Below are 18,568 nucleotides of genomic sequence, written 5' to 3' on the forward strand. Positions count from 1 at the left end.
AAAATTAGTCTGTCCCAATCCTGTAAATCTCTGCTAATCGTTGGTGACTGCCCTTCATATTTGGATTTTCGTTTGTGGTTTTGTTATACATCAAATAGTTTTCCCGATTGGATCTTTTAACATTTTGTTTGATCGTTGTCTTATAAATAGAGCAGTGTGGGTTTTGCTTATAATTGTTTAAGGCTACGAGGCGGGGTATAATTGCTTATACGATCGTTTTACCGACACTGGCAGATAGCTGTCTCATAGTCAATTATACCGCTTTAATATTTTATAGCCAATAATGTTATTATTTTTTATGTCTAGTTGATACTACATGTAGTTGCTGTGTTATAAAATACAATGTCTGATTATCGCTCTTTAATGATCAAACTGGAATATCCCTTATTTGGTACATGTACAATGTACCATCAAGACCAAATTAGTCTTATCACAATTTTAAAATGTTATGACATTTTATTGACGGATTTATATAATTAATCATTATTTAAAATCCCCGTTTCGACCACTGACAGGAAAATATGTTTTAGTCGAATTAAGATGAGCTGGTATGGAGAAAGTTGAGTAAAAATTAACAATTCTGTCTATTGAAAGAGAGACAACTCCTATTCAAATGTGAAACTGCGTGTTATTGCTTTCACAGCTTTATATTCCAACACTACATGCATATTTTTAGTCGCATCAAATAGATTTGCCAGACAAAAACACATCATCCGTTTAATGGATACGTCATACTAATTTTATTTGTTCACATATGCACTGAAACAATTACACACCAAACAAATAAAAAACAATGGCGGATACAGAACTTTTTATAAAAAAAGGGGGGGGGGGCGCTGACTGAACTAAAAAAGGGGGGAACTCCCTGGATCCGCCTGTGCGAAAGTAACTTAACTTTTGATACAATCCTGCAAATAAAATTAAGTTTACTTAAAATCGTTTGGTTAATGCATTGTAATCTCGCAGAGAAGAAATCATCTGAATATTTACTAACCTTATCATGGACTTTCTCTGTGGCAAAATTGGGAAGGGATATATCAAACATTTGCTGAAGAATAAGGCTATAACCATGCAGAACCGCTACCTTTCCTTTTCGTGCAAAATCAACGCCCTTGTTAGACTGCCTTTTTTTCAAACTGGGGTTATTTTACAACATTTTGAATGCAGATTAACTGATTTTTCTAATTTTTGTTTGTTTTGTCATGAGAACAGGATACTTGACGACATATCAGAATATATTTGATGCATCTGATCATACGATAATATAATGTTGAATAAGTTATTAATTTTTTTTAATATTTGAACAACCGTTTATTTCATATTGATACATTTTTTTGTCTATAATTTTTAGACAATTGTCTGTAATTGACAATGCATAATTTCATTGATATGTCAGCATACTATATGATAGAAAAGTAAATATAAATAAGAAGATGTTGTATGAGTGACAACATTCCATCCAAGTCACAATATATAAAAAATTAACAAGTACAGATAAAATAACGGCCCTCAACACGAAGGTTTGGCTGAACGAACAACAAGCTATGAATGGCCCAATAATTACTAGTGGAAAACAATGCCAACAGGAAAACCAACGGTATAATCTATATATAGAAACGAGAAAATCCCATGAAACACACTAACAAACGACGACCACTGATATTTAGATTCAGACAGCGTTTCCTTCTATATCTGACTGTACCAGGACTGTTTCGTCCAATAAATAACTAAAAGTTTACATTTTAACAATTTTGTAAAACTGCTATATTTTGGGGTCAAAAAAGAGTCTTACTGGACCTACTCCTTTCGGTTTTCAGTGACTACCTCGTAAGCAAAATTGCATATCACTTTCCCAGATGATTGCGTTTCGATCAGTACTAGTTCAGATATATTTACATGCATTTGACAGCTATGAATAAAAGATCGGAAAAGAGTTATCCGATTATCAAATTATTTGTATAGACAATCCCAAGTGGTTCGATGACAAGAATGGTAAACTAAAAATTTGATGAACCGCCAACCTCTTAGCGATTTTTTTTTGTTTGAAATTTATTTATTATTCCCTTTAAATAAATCCTGTTGTAGTGTGCTAAATTGGTGAAGACGATTACAATTTGTGATCAATGTTTTTTTTTATATTGGATTTTAACATTACCATATAAGCGGGAGGTTTAGCTAGCCATAAAACCAGGTTCAACCCACCATTTTGCGTAAATTGGCATTATAACTAGTTAGGAATATGGCAGTTGTTATCTACAATCTGTTTAAATGTACTACATGTATGTTTGCGTTTGATATTGTTGTAGTTCAGTGTTTTCTTTTTACACCAAAAGAAAAACAAATAAAATAAATAAAATAGTACTAGCATAAAAAGGTAAATTCATATGGTAGTTGTAGACAATTTTTATTTACAAAAAAAATCTAACCTTGAATTTAATTGACTTGTGAATGAATCTATACACAATTACATTGTAATATTGCAATAATGTGTTTGACTTTCAATATTATCTTAATCTAATTCTATTAACAGTAAATTATCTCAAATCAAAAGCAAAGAACAGTGAGCGTTCTCAGGTTTATATCGTATTACTTTTTTTTTTTTTTTTTTTTTTTTAAAGCGACTTATTTTGTACATTTGATGAATATTCTAAAAAGGCAATGTTGCACATCATTCATGTGTAGTTATATTATTATGTAAACACATGTAATGTTATGCACATCAAATTTGACGAGACCAGTGTACACATCAATACACAAAATTGGTGCAATATAGTACGGTTGTTTATTTTTACTTTTTTTGAAATTTTACACATTCAGTGACATTTAAATCTGACCTTTGCACCGTAATTTCGCATGGGTTACACATTTATACGAAGGTATACACATCATATTTTTAACATGTTAAGTTAAAAGACAGGATAGGTTATTTTACATATATATAAACTTTATAGATATTTTGTGCTTATAAAAAGGACACATAAGGAATAAAAAATGGGAGGGAAAAATGTGGTTATAGCCATGGATGGAAGCGAACATTCCAAATTTGCATTTAAATGTAAGTATATTATTTAAAACATTTTTTGTGTAAACGTTTCATTTTATTTTATTTTACAGCACACTAGTGCAAGCTTCATGTATTAAAATCATACATTGATTGTATATGTATATATCATTTGTTTCAATGTGCATGGTACATGTGGAAAGAACTGAACATATAGTATTGTCAGTATTTGTAATCTAGTACTAGCGTTAAACATGACCTCGAACGTTGTATTTAAAAACATTGCATCCTAATCCTTAGTGGAATAGCTGATACGCATTTGTTTAAAACTCAAATATTTTATCAGGTTTCACAATAAAATGGTAGTTGATAATTCAAATATTTTATCAGGTTTCACAATAAAATGGTAGTTGATAATTATATTCGCGCATCAAACTGATAAAGCGATCATGATATAATTCATGTATCATCAATCCTTAGAATAAAAATGTTGAATAATAATAATTCGAAGGGTATTAAACGTTTCTTGAAGTTAATAATCCTCCACAAACAATATATTAGTTCACTTGCTAAAATGGGAAGGTGGTGAATACCATGAGAAGGAAGAGGAGGAGGAGGAGCGAAATAAATACTACAGTAGTTATACCTCAGAGTTATCATTGGTTATACTGTTGTTCAACAGTCATAAATCGGTTTAGCGAAAACAAATCCGGGTTACAAAAAAAAAAAAAAAAAAAGAGTAAACAAATCACCAACAGAATAAAAGAAACACTGAACTGCTACCAAAACAAACGCCAACACACATAGAAAAAGACTATTTATAACAACTGCCATATTCCTGACTTCGTACAGAACAAATCTCTCAAAGCTCTACTTCACTTGATATAAGGAAGCAGCTATCCCCTCAACTAATGTTTTGTTGGGATGAACCGCAAGTTCTTTATGATATGTAAATAAATATGTCAGTCCGAAGTCATCGAAGAGCTTGTTATTTAGTTCGTGTTGAAGTCGTTTGTTACTGTCTACCATTTAGTTTATTATTGATAAAAAAATTCTCATTTTGTCATTTCTTAAAGCTTATTATAAAGTGTATACCTATAGTTGTTGATATAGAATGAAATTCAAAACAGTGTGGCTATGGCCATTGATTGACACATTAAATTCATCCATTGACTGGGACAATTTACGTGAACGTTTGTCTGTAACGACCACTGTTCACGACGTACCTACGATAGACATTTAAACTGTGGGGTCACCAAAGGTTTCTTAACGCCTTTAATTATAAAATAATTCGAAAAATTAATCAGGAATAACCTTTATGTTTTGATTTATATAATTGATATAAATCAAAACATCGTGTTATTTCTGATTAATTTTTCGAATTACTTTATTAAGGTGTTGAGAACCTTTGGTGACCCCATAGTTTAAGTGTCTTTAAAAAGTACATAGTGAGCAGTGGTCGTTACATACAAACGTTCACCTAAATTGTCCCAGTCAATGGATGAATTTAATGTGTCAATCAATGACCACAGCCACACTGTTTTGAATTTCATTCTATTTGTCCTTCGATCTCTGTTAGATATTTGTCGCATATAACCATAGTACCTATAGCGTAGGAAGATATATGAAATATGCATTTACAAATGAAATGATGACTGCATCCATTGCATACACTCGGCCATTGGACCTTTCTTTTTAAAAAAAACATTAAGTACAAAATGATTTATGATGAATGAATTATATGTTTGCATGAGTTCTCTTTATTTGTTGGCATATAGTGAGCATTATTTGTCTCCAAGTTTCGATAATGAAAATGCTAGTGTTTGTGGTCAGGGTTTTGTTTTATCATTTTCCTCCTTTAGATGTTCGTATTTCGAATCTTGAAGCTGAGACAAAAATATTCTCAAATCTGCAGTTTCCATAGAAGTTTCAGTACGTGCACCTATATATCATATGAAACTTAGGTCAAATATACTTCATGTGTATATAATGACATGATCGTCTTAATTTAAACATATTCGTATTTACAGTGGATTGGAAAACAAGTTATTACAACTTATAATAAGCCCTTTCAACTTTGCTCGTGTGAGTACTGCCTTAAATTGGCATTAGCCTGATCTTTTTCGAAATCTTCAATGGTGTCTTTTACGTATAGATATATTGCTCTCTCTTTACAAGGGACATCCATGTATCGTCCCCTTCTAACGGACTATCATCGTTTCTCAAGTCAATAATTGAAAACCTAGATTTTCTCAGCGGAATGGGATCGAACCAGGAACCGTAGTGTTTGCAGTCTAATGCGCTTATCACTACACCACGCTCGTCTAATTAAAAGAAACTTTACATGATGACGTATCGACTAAGTGCTCATGCCTTACATTTGAACATTGTGTATTGACCGAAATATGCATCCCAAGACCATTATAATTACTACATGTTTACGAATACAACGGTTTTCGTGGCAAGCAGGAATGCATGTACAACTTGTATTGATTGATGTGTTGCCTAAAAAGGTGCGCATCAGTTGTCCCGCTTGTTCGTTTCTGTTCTGTAATATGGTAAATAAATTGTTAAGCATATATGATATATATGACAAAACGATGGCTATATCCTTTAAATTTGATAATCAACCATGTACCCCTAACATCAAACCGCGGATATCGTGTGTGCATACGATTATGTGTCCATTCAGACCATCTAATGTTTTCTTGACCAATACGACATACGCAGTTGCTTTTCACGTTTTGGTTTTATTAAAAAAAAAAACTTGTTAACTTCGAAGATGAAATTTTTACCATGTTATTCATATGTAATTTTGATAACATTTAAACATCTATGTATCATATCAATAAATTTCTATTACTATTAAATATTTATTACGTATTCATGTTTAAATGGAAACTGCAAACAGACAAACCCATGAAACCTGTGCAACATGAACTAAAAAGTTTTATATCATATCGGTTGAAAATAAAATTCTCTTATTGGATAAGGGTCACATGACAATTGCTATTCTTCAGCAATAAATTCCATCGGTCGTTAACAAAACAAAACGGACCAGAAAACAGGTCGTTAACGGATTTTCACAAGATAATGGCCGTTGGCCGTGGTTTCCGTCTAGACCTGTTAATGGCCGTTTGGGCGTGGTTTCTCTGTTAATGACCGCTTGGGCGTGGTTTCTCTGTTTAGAGAGATGTCCCTTTAAAAAAATATTTACCTGTTTTCAATATTATATTTAAGTTCTTAAATTGTATACCATATGTTTTTGTAAATTATAAAATTATAGAGAACTTGATTGAGTATTCATATAATGAAAAATTACACTTAAACGAATGGCAGTATTACTACAACTGGTCTTCACTCTTTGTCATAGAAATCGTACAACTTCTCGAGTTTGCTTTGAACATTTTGAATTTATGAGAATTTGCAAAAACATGGTTCCTCAATGAAATAAACATAATAGTTCTTGAATAACTGGTCATTATTGTGATATATGGACTGCCCGTAGGACAGTGGTATTGACTGTGACAGCGATAATGACCTCGCCTTTGGCTCAGTCATTATCACTATCATAGTCAATACCACTGTCCTGTGGGCAGTCGATATATCACGATAATGACCAGTTATTCAAGAACTATTATGTAATTATTTCATATCAGTTGAGAATAAGATTCTGTTATTGGATAAAAAGGGTCACATGACATTCGTTATTCTTCAGTAATAAATTCCATCGGTCGTTAACAAAACAAAACGGACCAGCAAACCGGTCGTTAACGGATTTTTACATGATAATGACCGGTGGGGCATGGTTTCCGTCTAGATCTGTTAATGACCGTTGGGGCATGGTTTCCGTCTAGATCTTTTAATGACCGTTGGGGCATGGTTTCTCTGTTAATGACTGATGGGGCGTGGTTTCTCTGTTTAGAGAGATGTCCCTTTGATAAAATATTTACCTGTTTTCAATATATTATTTAAGTTCTTAAATTGTATACCTTATGTTTTGGTAAATTATAAAATTATAGAGAACTTTATGGTATGACTAGGCCTATGTGTATTTTAAAAAAAATATGTTTAAGAAATTCATAACGTGTCTGGATTGCTATCTGCACAACAGTTCATTTAAACTTTGAAACTGAGCGGACTGTTACAGTACATAACATAAAGTGTTTTTTTTTTATTTTTTATTTTCCATTCTCCACAGGTTTAGAAAAGAAATGAATCTCGAATTTCAAAAAAGGTTTTGATTTTTTATACAAGTCTTTTCATTCCTTTAAACGTTTCCAGATACACTCTTTAACTTTGGTATGTAAACACTGGCATATTTGTCAAAACAATATAGTGAATCTTGATTTATACCCTATGTTTTTAACAATGTAGATGTGAATTGTACATTAGATTTATTATATTCAATTACTTAAATTGTTTATCAAAATCATTTAGAGGAAATGTGACTTAAAATCCAACGGGTTTCTTGTGGAAAAACTTTATGACAATAACAATGCATTAATTAATCAAATATTAATTATCTCATTCTATGTAAAAGAGGGACGAAAGATCCCAGAGGAAGAGTCAAACTCATAGATAGAAAATAAGCTGACAACGCCATGGCTAAATCTGCGTAAAATTTTGGTCACTGACGTGATCTCATATGAATAACAAAAATAAAAATAAAAATAGTATTTTTTTTTCTCGTTTCAGGGTTTGTCGATAATTGTAGAAACGAAGATGACCATATTTACATCGTTCATGCAGTTGAGATGCATGTTCCTTCACAAAAGTTCATGTGTAGGTATTGATACGAAAAAGTGTAACTAAAACAAATTAAATACTACTTTCATTGGTTGAGGTTTTTCTACCCGAGAGGCTCACCAGCTGAAACGTCGGCAAATCTGTGTTGACGTGAATTACCATTGATATGTTCATAATTATAAATTACTAGTAACTGTTTACAAGACTTTGATTTTTACGGAAAAAAAGAAGTATTTTTTAACCCAAGGATTGCCTTACATTTTTTTTTGGCAAAACCTTTCGGAATTTAGGTTCATCAATGGACTTAAACTTCGTACTTCATTTTGACTGATTTACTCGTTTGATTTGAGCTTTACTGTGAGTCTGTTGTAGACGAAATGTACGTCTAGCGTTTAAACTTTCAATCATTGTATCTACATGATCTATAAAGAGTATATTGACATTTATATTACACAACAGGATATGTATTCCAAATTGCAATCAAACAATTCTTTGCAGGGTTCTTGTTTCTCGAAATTACATCATTATTCTCTTGAATATTGTTTGCTCATTCTTAGCATGATGTGTCTATTAGGAAACGGTGACACAATTTTAAGGACTTCTTTACATTTATTTCAGCAAGACACTGTAAAATATTGGAAAACAACATAAATACGCAACCACGTCCTGTTAAAATATTGCTGTCAAATACAATGTTTCGTGTTAGGAGAGTGCAACGGGTTTAGTACTTTTAAAAGGAACTTTTGCAACAACTATTTGTACCTTTGACATGTTTGATTTACTGTACAAAACTTACTTATTAAAGGTACAGGCATTGTTTATTTGTGCAAGTCCATAATATATACGAACAATATGCAACTTAACACTCAATTAATCATAATTTATTCCAAAAAAGTTAACTCTTCAAACAAAATTATGAGTCATGTATTAATAAGCAAGACAGGCCGACATTTGGTGTATATTTTCAGATTCTAACACTTTAACATGTTTAAGTTGTATTTATATGTCCATAATCATATTAAATTACTATAAAGTCTTTTTCTTTCGAACATAGCCTCGTATGCATTTGATCCTGATGTACTAGCATCTATGTTGAAGCAAGAAAAAGAACGAGTAACACAAGAATTACAACAATACGGCACATTGCTTAAGGAATCTGGGGTAGGTAATTTTCTGAAGAAGTGTTAATTGTTGCTTAAAAAAACAAAGAATATTCTTTAATTCTATCGGTAGATTACTAAGAGTGTATTAAAGTGGGACGAAAGATACCAGAGGGACAGTCAAACTCATAGATTGAAAATAAACTGACAACGCCATGGTTAAAAATAAAAAAGACAAACAGACAAACAATAGTACAGAATACACAACATAGAAAACTAAAGACCAAGCAACAAGAACCCTACCAAAAACTGGGGCTGATCTCTGAAACTGTAAGATTTGCTTTAAACATGTAAAAGGAAATAGCAGATATAATGCAGGATATTGTGCACACTATTCTGAATTATGCCATTTTTGTTCGTTCTATAAATGCATGCATTGTCTCAACTTGATAGTTCTTTATCTGTTTACACGTAACTTCGAACAATTTTTCAAATTTAATATTGTGTGTTTGAGACAAGGTATGCGTTTTCAATTTTTAACGTTTGAGAAGTTTAATTAAATTTAAATTGATTTATCCCCTTTTTACTTTTTTAACAACATTTAGGGTATTATTCTGTAGAAGTCGTATGAATATCTTCTATCAAAGGAAATACACGATGAATACTTAGTCTTATATATTTAGTATTGTTTGATCTTTCAGGTAAATGGAACAGTTAAAAGCGTCCATACTGCTAATCCAGGAGAAGGTATCGTCAAATCGGCTACAGAACTAGACGCCGCTCTTATTGTAACCGGAACTCGTGGTTTAGGCAACATTCGACGCACTCTAATAGGAAGTACAAGTGACTACATTCTTCACCATGCTCACGCTCCAGTTATGATTTGTCGACTTCCACATTGATATACCAAATTAAAACGAGTTCTCGTTCTTAGTATATAGTGTACATATATGTCGCAGCAATGTATATTCATAAAAAAAATACTTGACAACAGTATAGTTACTACAACTTTTAGAATTAGTCTGCGTAAAGTTTTGATTAGCTTTTGAGGTAAATGACGGTATTTTTATACATGTATAGAATTTTATCACAAACGATTGGACGTAAAATATCTGAACCTATAAGATATCTGCACTTTGATTTATATTTACGAATGATGTTCTTGTACTGATGAAAAAATTTAGTAGATGTTTTTTTATATAGAAAACCTTGATGTTATTATTTTCAGGAGTACAAAGCATCATGTCTTTGTTTTTCCTATTTGAATTATTTTACACTAGTCATTTGATTTACCCTTTATAGCTGTCTGTGAGCCAAGGCTTCATTTTAAAGGCCCTACTTTGACCAATACCTGGTTAGTATTTACAATTTGTGACTTTGATGGAGAGTTGTCTGATTGGAACTACCACCACATCTTTTAATTTGTGGTACATGAATTTGTGTCTTAATCATTTTGATCGTGATATCCTCTGAAAAGTCTGAACTAAACATTATTCAGTTATGTTTGATCTTTCAACCAAATTTCACACTTATCAAGTGCATGAAGTTAATTCTGTTCAGTTCAGACCCTTTTCTGGGAGTCGGTTCATTCTGTTCGGTAGCTTTGCAGACAATTTTAGTTAATTAATAATGTGTATTCATAATTTGAACATATGTTTGCTTATATTAAATAAAATCTCCAAATCTGCATTTCACAAAAGGTTGAACTGTACAAGTTGGTATAGTTTATTAAGATTAAGGTCACTTTCACACTGTGTAAAAAAGGAAACAGTAGTAATCCGCTGTTTGATAGTCATAAATCGATTAAGCGAAAACAAAACTGGTCAGAAACCAAAACAGAGGGAAACACACCAACTATAGAGAAAATTAAAGGAATAACAAGACACACTGAACTGCTTCAAAGACAAATGCCAACATAGATTTCTGTTTTTTTTTACGTGTGCGTTTTTATTCTGTTGTTAGTCCCCACTTCGGTGTTGACATGACCATCAATTATATAGTCATTTTTATACATTTACTGTTTGCAAAGGTAAGTATTTTTCTTGTCCAAAGTATAGATAAAATTAGCCTTAATTGGCACAACTTTTTGGAATTTTTGGTCATCGGTGCTCTTCAACTTTGTACCTTTTTTGGATTTCTTTACTATTCTGATCTGGGCGTGGAAAGTTGGTCTTATGTAAACGAAGCGGGCGTATGGTGTATAAGATTGTAGGATTGGTACCTTTGATTAAAATTAGCATGTCGAAATGTCCTGTTTATTTGTGTTTTTCTCTGTCCGTGATGTTCTTGCATTCATTTGTAATGTATTCCTGTCATGAAATGTTATCATTTTAGTGTTATATGTAACAATACCATAAAAGCGGATGGTTTGGATAGCCGCAAAACCAGTTTCAACTCATCATTTTTTTTTTATTATCAAAATGTCCTGTACCAAATCAGGAAAACGGCAATTGTCATCTTATAATTATTTTCTGTGTGTGTTGCATTGTCGTTTTGTCTTTTTTGTTGCACTTCAGTGTTTCTGTTGTTTCGTTGTTTTCCTCTTATAGTTAATGTGTTTACCCTAGTTTTAGTTTGTAACCCGGATTTGTTTTCTCTCAATCGATTTATGAATTTCGAACAGCGGTTTATTACTGTTGCCATTATCTAATAGTCTTTTAGGTATGAAACACAATAACAGTTGTTTACATTCAATTGAAATAAATGTTTTAGGCAAACTATAAGATCCTTTGATAAACCAAAATTAAAATTACCTTCGAAAGCTGAAGATATTTTAATGTAACAATAAGGAAATAGTTGTTGTTCTCCCCTTTCTTCGCTAGGTCCTGCTCATACCACCAACTGATGATTATCTTAATCATTAAAGAACTATATGTTTGTATTTTGGTAAGGTTAGACATCAATACAAAGATGTAATATAAAACGCATGTTTATTTGATCTTTTTTTGAAATTTCACACAGTCAATACCATGTAAATCCGACAGTTGCAACTGGACAAAACTGGATTTGGATCAGGTACAAATTATAATGAAGTATAGATTTCTTTTATTTTCACGTGAAATATCAGTAAATACACATATATAAACTTTTGAAAAATTATTTGGCTTGAAAATGACTGAGGAAGCAAAAGCAGGAGGGAAAACCGTGGTTATAGCCATGGATGGTAGCGAATATTCCAAATTTGCATTTAAATGTAAGTTTATCATTTTATACTAGTTTGGGATAATGTTTTATTTTATTTTACATCATACTATTGTCACCCCTAGATGTACATATACGTAGATCATACATTGATTCTACATATAAGAAAGGAAATGAATATATGATATCAATAGTGTAATTGTGTTGAATATGACCTCCTAAATAACTTGTAGATGATGTTATTGTGTATAAAACATTTAATCATAGGCCTTAAGATACTACCTGATACACAATTGTTGAAACTCATATGTTATTTCGGGCATCAGGTTGCACAATAAAATAAATAATATATATGTGGGTGATTCGATACGTGCATCAGATGTACGTCAAACAGATAAAATTATGAAATTATGCATTCGTCTTCAGTTATCCTCGGAATAAAATATTGAAAAACTGTCAACTCGAAGGTTTTTCAACGTTTTTTTAAAAGGAAAAACAAACAGTTTACACACGGTAAGGAGGTTGATATCACGAAAGGGGAGAAAGATGGATACAATTGTGTGGTTAAGCTATCCTTCTTTTCACAATTTGTTACTGTATATGATTGGTAAACCATGCATTCCATGCACAGAAGCTGCTATCATTTCTGTACAACTCATTTTGCTTGGATGACCCGAAGGTAATTAATAATATGTATCTAACTGTATCTAAAAATTTTGCAGTTTAGTATTACTAGTACTAGTACGACCATTTTAACTGAACTGGTTTATGTTGAGGAGCCAGCTAAAGCCTGCCACTGGGAGCGGTATTTTCTCGCTGTATTGATGACCAATTAGTGGCCTTCGGCTGTTTCCGGCTTTTTGTTTCGGTTGTTGTTTCTTTGACACATTCCCTATTACAATTCCCAAATTTATACAAGGGTATATGACAAAAAAGCATGGCAAGATCCTTCAAATTTGATGATCAACCAACTACCCGAAAGGTGAAACCTTGGGCACAATATATGTGTATGATTATGTCGCCTTTCAGACTGTCTTCCTATTTGTTGACGAAGACTAAATGTGCAAATAAGTTAAATTCTATGCTTTTAATACGTCCTTTAAAATGTGTTTATGTCAAGGATGACATTAAGACTGTGTTATTCATACGTAATTTAAGGACCTTTTAACATCTTTGGATCGTATGAAATCGTTTATTTGAAATTGAGTGCATAAAAACCTATTTACAAATATTACGTAATGCTATTAAGCTTATCATGTATTTTCTAGTCAGTGAACACTTATCCCTCTGTTCCTAGGTAAATGTAATAATTGTCCAGTATTTCTTTACAATCATCTTAATTTGACCTTGTTTACAAATTGATTTGGAGTATATGCAAACCTGTGCAACATGAACAGAGCATGTGTTATGGCATAACTGGATTTTAATGCAATTCATGTTAAAACATTAAAAATTTTGATAGTTATTTGAAAAAAATGCGATTAAAACTTTGAACCTGAGTGGCCAATAAATAACATGAAATTCAGATGTTTGTTAATTTAACCATCTTCAGCAGACTTGTAAAAAATATTGAATCTCAAATTTTATATATCTCGGTCCAATCATCCCTTTGAATGTTACTAGGTGCACTATGTGCAAGTATTGTGGTGTAACTTATATGTCAATACCGTATTGTGAACCTTATTAGCATGTTTCCCGTGTCCATTCCGTACGTAAGTCAACGGTACAATGAAATCGGATCAAATTTACAACGAAAATACAATTAAAACAAATGAAATATTTTCCTAATAAACTCATCATAGATAGGCATGTGGTACGAGTGTCCATTAAACAAATTGTTTTGCTATCCTGTACAGCAGATATGTTCCTGCTGTTTCGAGTGTCACTGTTATACAGGAGAATATGACAATGCTCCATATAAACTGAAACATAAACGGTCTTTGTGTTGATATTCATTAAAAAATCATTTATTTTGGATAACAACATAAAAAAAACATAATAATTCAATTTACTGGTTAGATATTTCTATCGTTAGGCAAACATGGTAACAGAAAGGTACTAAGCTTAGGTTTCCTATACTATTATAACCTTCTTAAAAGTCGCCTTGTAATTTATAGAGGTCACAAATGAAGGCTTTCTATCTGTTCAAACTGTCAGTATTTTTTAGTTTGGTTTTTTTTTTACTTTTTTGTCGTCAATGTTTGTATGTTTTTCATGTGTAATGATCGTAAACCAGAACCAGCTAGACATACAAGGTATTTTTAACCATTATAGATTTAATTAAGGTACTCATAATTTAGATCATGCAGTTATTATTCCTAATAAATCAAATGTAAAGGTTTTTTTTTATTACAGCTCCATACTCATATGATCCAGAGGTGCTAGAGATAATTTTTAAGAAAGAAAAAGACCGCGTAACACAAAAATTACAACAATTCTCCCAATTACTTACTGAATATGGGGTACGTTATCTTTGTACAAATATATTATTAGTAGTCAAATAAACCAAACTTTATAAGGAATAATCTTGTGTACCATATTACAAATTATAGACTCTACTATTTGTTCTAAATATGTAGTAGTCTAAATCTCTAACGTTCAATATATATAGTGCACGAATTTTGTTTTCTACACTATTTACAATCGGATATATTGTTCTTAGTATAAAAATAGGAAGATCTGGTATGACTGCAACTACGACGATTTTCCTACAGAGTTAAACTGATGTAAATGTTAGCAAATAACGGTTGTTATACAGTCCCTTTTAATGAGCAAAACTTGTTGGAACAGTGTTACCTTCACTTTACTTTCATTCCTCTGGGCAGATGTTAAGAGTCTTTTTGAAATCTTACCACACGTAGATATGCATACAAAAGTGTATAAAGAAGCATCATTTGTATTACAACGACTGTAAATACTACTTGATCTCAGTATAACAATAAGTATAATGGACAAAGGGAAATAACTCTAATATACAAAGCAAGATCATGTAGTGTATGTAGATCTTCGAACATCCAACATGTCTCTAAACTATATGTAGCCTCTAAGGTTTGTGTGAAGAATTCATTTCACATACTGCTATAACAAGGTTATAACGTCAGAAAATATCTATTCTTCTTGGACGCCTTGGTGACTATTGGTGTTTATATCAAAGATAGTTTGATTTGATGCAATTCATTAATGTGTAAAAACTACAGTTACTAAATTATCGATTGTACATGTATGCATCATGATGGGTCACTTTAAACATTATATTATTCATTTGTAACTGCGTTTACGATTTGTGTCAAAAAAGTATGTTAGAAATGTTAAAAAAAAATTGAAAAGATATCTCAACTTGTACGATTCGCTCGTGTATGTAACAATGTTTTAGATTTTAACGAGAGAAATTTATGTATTACTGAAAAATTATTACACCAGGGTTTTCGATATCACAAACTAGTCAAAACATTTACTAAATTTTATCATCGGTATAAGGACATCATTCGTAAATATAGCTCAACATGCAGACTTCTTATACGTTCAGGTATTTCACATCCAATTTTTTATGGAAATATTCTTTATAAAGCACAAAGGTGTCAGTATTCACCTCAAAAACTAACAAAACCTTTGAATAGACTTATTAAGAAGGGATATAGTTACGATACTGTTGTCAAGTCATTAAAGATTGCATATTTTGGCGTTAATATTGATTCACTTATAGGGTCTTTGCATCGGAACTAAACACATTTATTCAAAAACCAGTTGTTGGCATGACACGGGTTATGTTCTTCTCATATATGTTATGATGGTATGATACTAAACCCCTAACGGGAAGGATTGTGCCTGATGTTCATATGATGAAATCATAATCTTTCAGTCAGTTTAATTGAAGTCTGGAGCTGGCATGTCAGTTAACTGCTAGTAGTCTGTTGTTATTTATGTATTATTGTCATTTTGTTTATTTTCTTTGGTTACATCTTCTGACATCAAACTCGGACTTCTCTTGGACTGAATTTTAATGTGCGTATTGTTATGCGTTTACTTTTCTACATTGGCTAGAGGTATAGGGGGAGGGTTGAGATCTCACAAATATGTTTAACCCCGCCGCATTTTTGCGCCTGTCCCAAGTCAGGAGCCTCTGGCCTTTGTTAGTATTGTATTATTTTAATTTTAGTTTCTTGTGTACAATTTGGAAATTAGTATGGCGTTCATTTTCACTGAACTAGTATATATTTGTTTAGGGGCCAGCTGAAGGACGCCTCCGGGTGCGGGAATTTCTCGCTACATTGAAGACCTGTTGGTGACCTTCTGCTGTTGTTTTTTTCAATGGGCGGGTTGTTGTCTCTTTGGCACATTCCCCATTTCCATTCTCAATTTAATTTAGCTAGAAACTTGTTTGTTTTTATATCTTATTGATATTGTTTGTGTTTCTCAGTCATTAGTTTTGTATATACATTTGAATGCTGGACATTTGTTGTTGTATGTTTTCTTTTGCCATAGCGGTATCAGTTTGTCACCAAGATAGAATTTTAATACGCATATGGTATCTGTTGTCCCTCTGTTACAAAATCTTCGAACAATGATTTCATTATTAATCAATGGAAATCGGAAATTAAAAAAAAATGTAGATAGATATTTTAGGTTACCAACAATAAATAGTCTATAATGGTTTTTCTCTATCAGGTTCCTGGAACAGTTAAGAGCGTCCATACTTCTAATCCAGGGGAAGGTATCGTCAAAATAGCTGTAGAGTTAGATGCCGCCATTATTGTGACTGGGAATCGTGGTTTGGGCAAAATACAGCGTGCTTTTTCAGGAAGTACAAGTGACTACATTCTGAACCATTCCGACGTCCCAGTTTTGAATTGCAGACTTTGATATTGATAGAAGTATTTAAACACAAGTTGTCGCTCTTATAGTATATAATGTTTTTCACAAAATTCAAATTTGAAATTTTCATCATAAACAAGAATTAATTGTGTTTTTGTTAATCCATTTAGTTAATCAAATTGTTATTTCAAAGTTTGTTGCCTATGCATAAAGATTGTCCTAGACTACAATGATAATTCACTGACCATCTTGTTGGACTAAAACATGAACATTAATAAAAACTACAACAAACGTGTGACTGTCCCATGTCCGGAGCCTGTAATTAAGCTTTTAAAGTTATCGCATTATCGTTAAATTAGGACTACAAGATTTCTGCAGTAAAACGAATCTGGTGAATCCCGTATCTTTTCAGAAATGTCTTTTAATGCATGGTAAATTTTTCTTTTGATAGTACTAACGTATTTTCTTTCTTACATGTACCTCTTGAAACTGATATAGATAAATTCAAGACACAAGATTGATGTGCATACTTATAATAAATAAAATTAACCTAAAATGTTTAACATTCTTTTATAAACTTTAAGGACTTTCTGTTTTGAATTTCCCTTGGAGCTCGGTATGTTTGATATTTTACTTTTTTTGATACAGAAATATGCACACATTGCATCTTAAACATATTATCAGAATCGTATAGAATTTTTATGAATCAAAATCGGAAAGAACGCTTGTGACAGCAGGTAGCTGTGTCTAGTCTTGAAATGTCGCAGCTGGTCGAGAAAAAAATAAATGAATTTTGTTACACAGTTAGGTCTCCGCTTTATCCATCAAACCTGATAAAAGACAAGGGAAGTATGACACAGGTATGTGCACTAAGTATTCCTCTAAGGTTTCTTCCTGCAGCGTTACACATGCAGACCAGATTAGGTCACATGTACTCAAAAATTTCTTGTTTTCTTCTCATTCTGTTATGTGTATACAATTAAAATAAAAAAGGCTTGAGACACCATTAGGGAGTCGTATTCTGGTTTCAATGACGCTTGCTTATAGGAATAAACCCATCTAATATACCAGGATTAAAGTTTGTTTCGTCTACACAAAAGTCAGTGACTCTCGAATAAAACAAAAGTTAAAAAGGCCAAATAAAGTACGAAGATGAAGTTCATTGAGGACCAAAAACACCTACAAGCCAAATATAGATAATATAATCCAATAACCCATATTGCATTCTATCCATCCAACATACATATCTTCATTTCCAGTAGTCGTTTTAAGTCACTTCCATATTCTCTTGTCTAACACCAGTTCGCTGTGGTCTTAATAAATACTTGTCATAGTACATTTGGTGTCTCATACTTCTTTTATCGTGTTATATGAATATAGAGTATATATTTTACAGACGTAAAGCTGTTCATATGTTCGTCAATTGGTCTCATCGGTAAACATATTCAATCTCATTGTGCAGTATCTATTGTAGAAATATACAGTCGCTACTTGTATTCTTTATCTTATTAAACTTTTAAATTGATATCCATGTCGTCATGTCAAATTATGCACCTGACTCACTTATTGGAACTGAAAAATATGTAATTATACTAAAGAAACAACACAAATAATAATCAATTGCAAAACTACGTGGAATTTGATGCGATTGTCAAACAAGTGAGAGGTTAGATTTAGAACTAGATCCAATCTACCATTTTCTACAAAAAAAAATGCCTGTTCCAAGTCAGAAATATGACTTTTTTTCCATTCGTTTGATGTGTTT

The 18,568-nt window shown here is 32.1% G+C and overlaps 1 protein-coding gene across 2 annotated transcripts; it reads left to right on the forward strand.

The window, feature by feature from the left end:
* Positions 1-1,393: 1,393 nt before the first annotated feature.
* On the forward strand, positions 1,394-18,330 carry LOC143080370 (putative universal stress protein SSP1056). Of its 2 annotated transcripts, XM_076256201.1 has the most exons (6): positions 1,394-1,597; positions 2,952-3,055; positions 7,700-7,786; positions 8,805-8,911; positions 9,552-12,043; positions 16,657-18,330. In XM_076256201.1, exons 2-5 carry the CDS (start codon positions 2,992-2,994, stop codon positions 9,750-9,752), a joined length of 459 nt encoding a protein of 152 aa, XP_076112316.1. In that variant the 5' UTR covers positions 1,394-1,597; positions 2,952-2,991; the 3' UTR covers positions 9,753-12,043; positions 16,657-18,330. The 2 variants fall into 2 exon arrangements, with proteins under 2 accessions (XP_076112316.1, XP_076112308.1); XM_076256193.1 differs by lacking the exon at positions 1,394-1,597 and having other exon boundaries at positions 2,701-3,055.
* Positions 18,331-18,568: the final 238 nt, after the last annotated feature.

Source organism: Mytilus galloprovincialis, chromosome 1 (genome assembly GCF_965363235.1).
Source record: "Mytilus galloprovincialis chromosome 1, xbMytGall1.hap1.1, whole genome shotgun sequence".
NCBI classification, from domain to species: domain Eukaryota; kingdom Metazoa; phylum Mollusca; class Bivalvia; order Mytilida; family Mytilidae; genus Mytilus; species Mytilus galloprovincialis.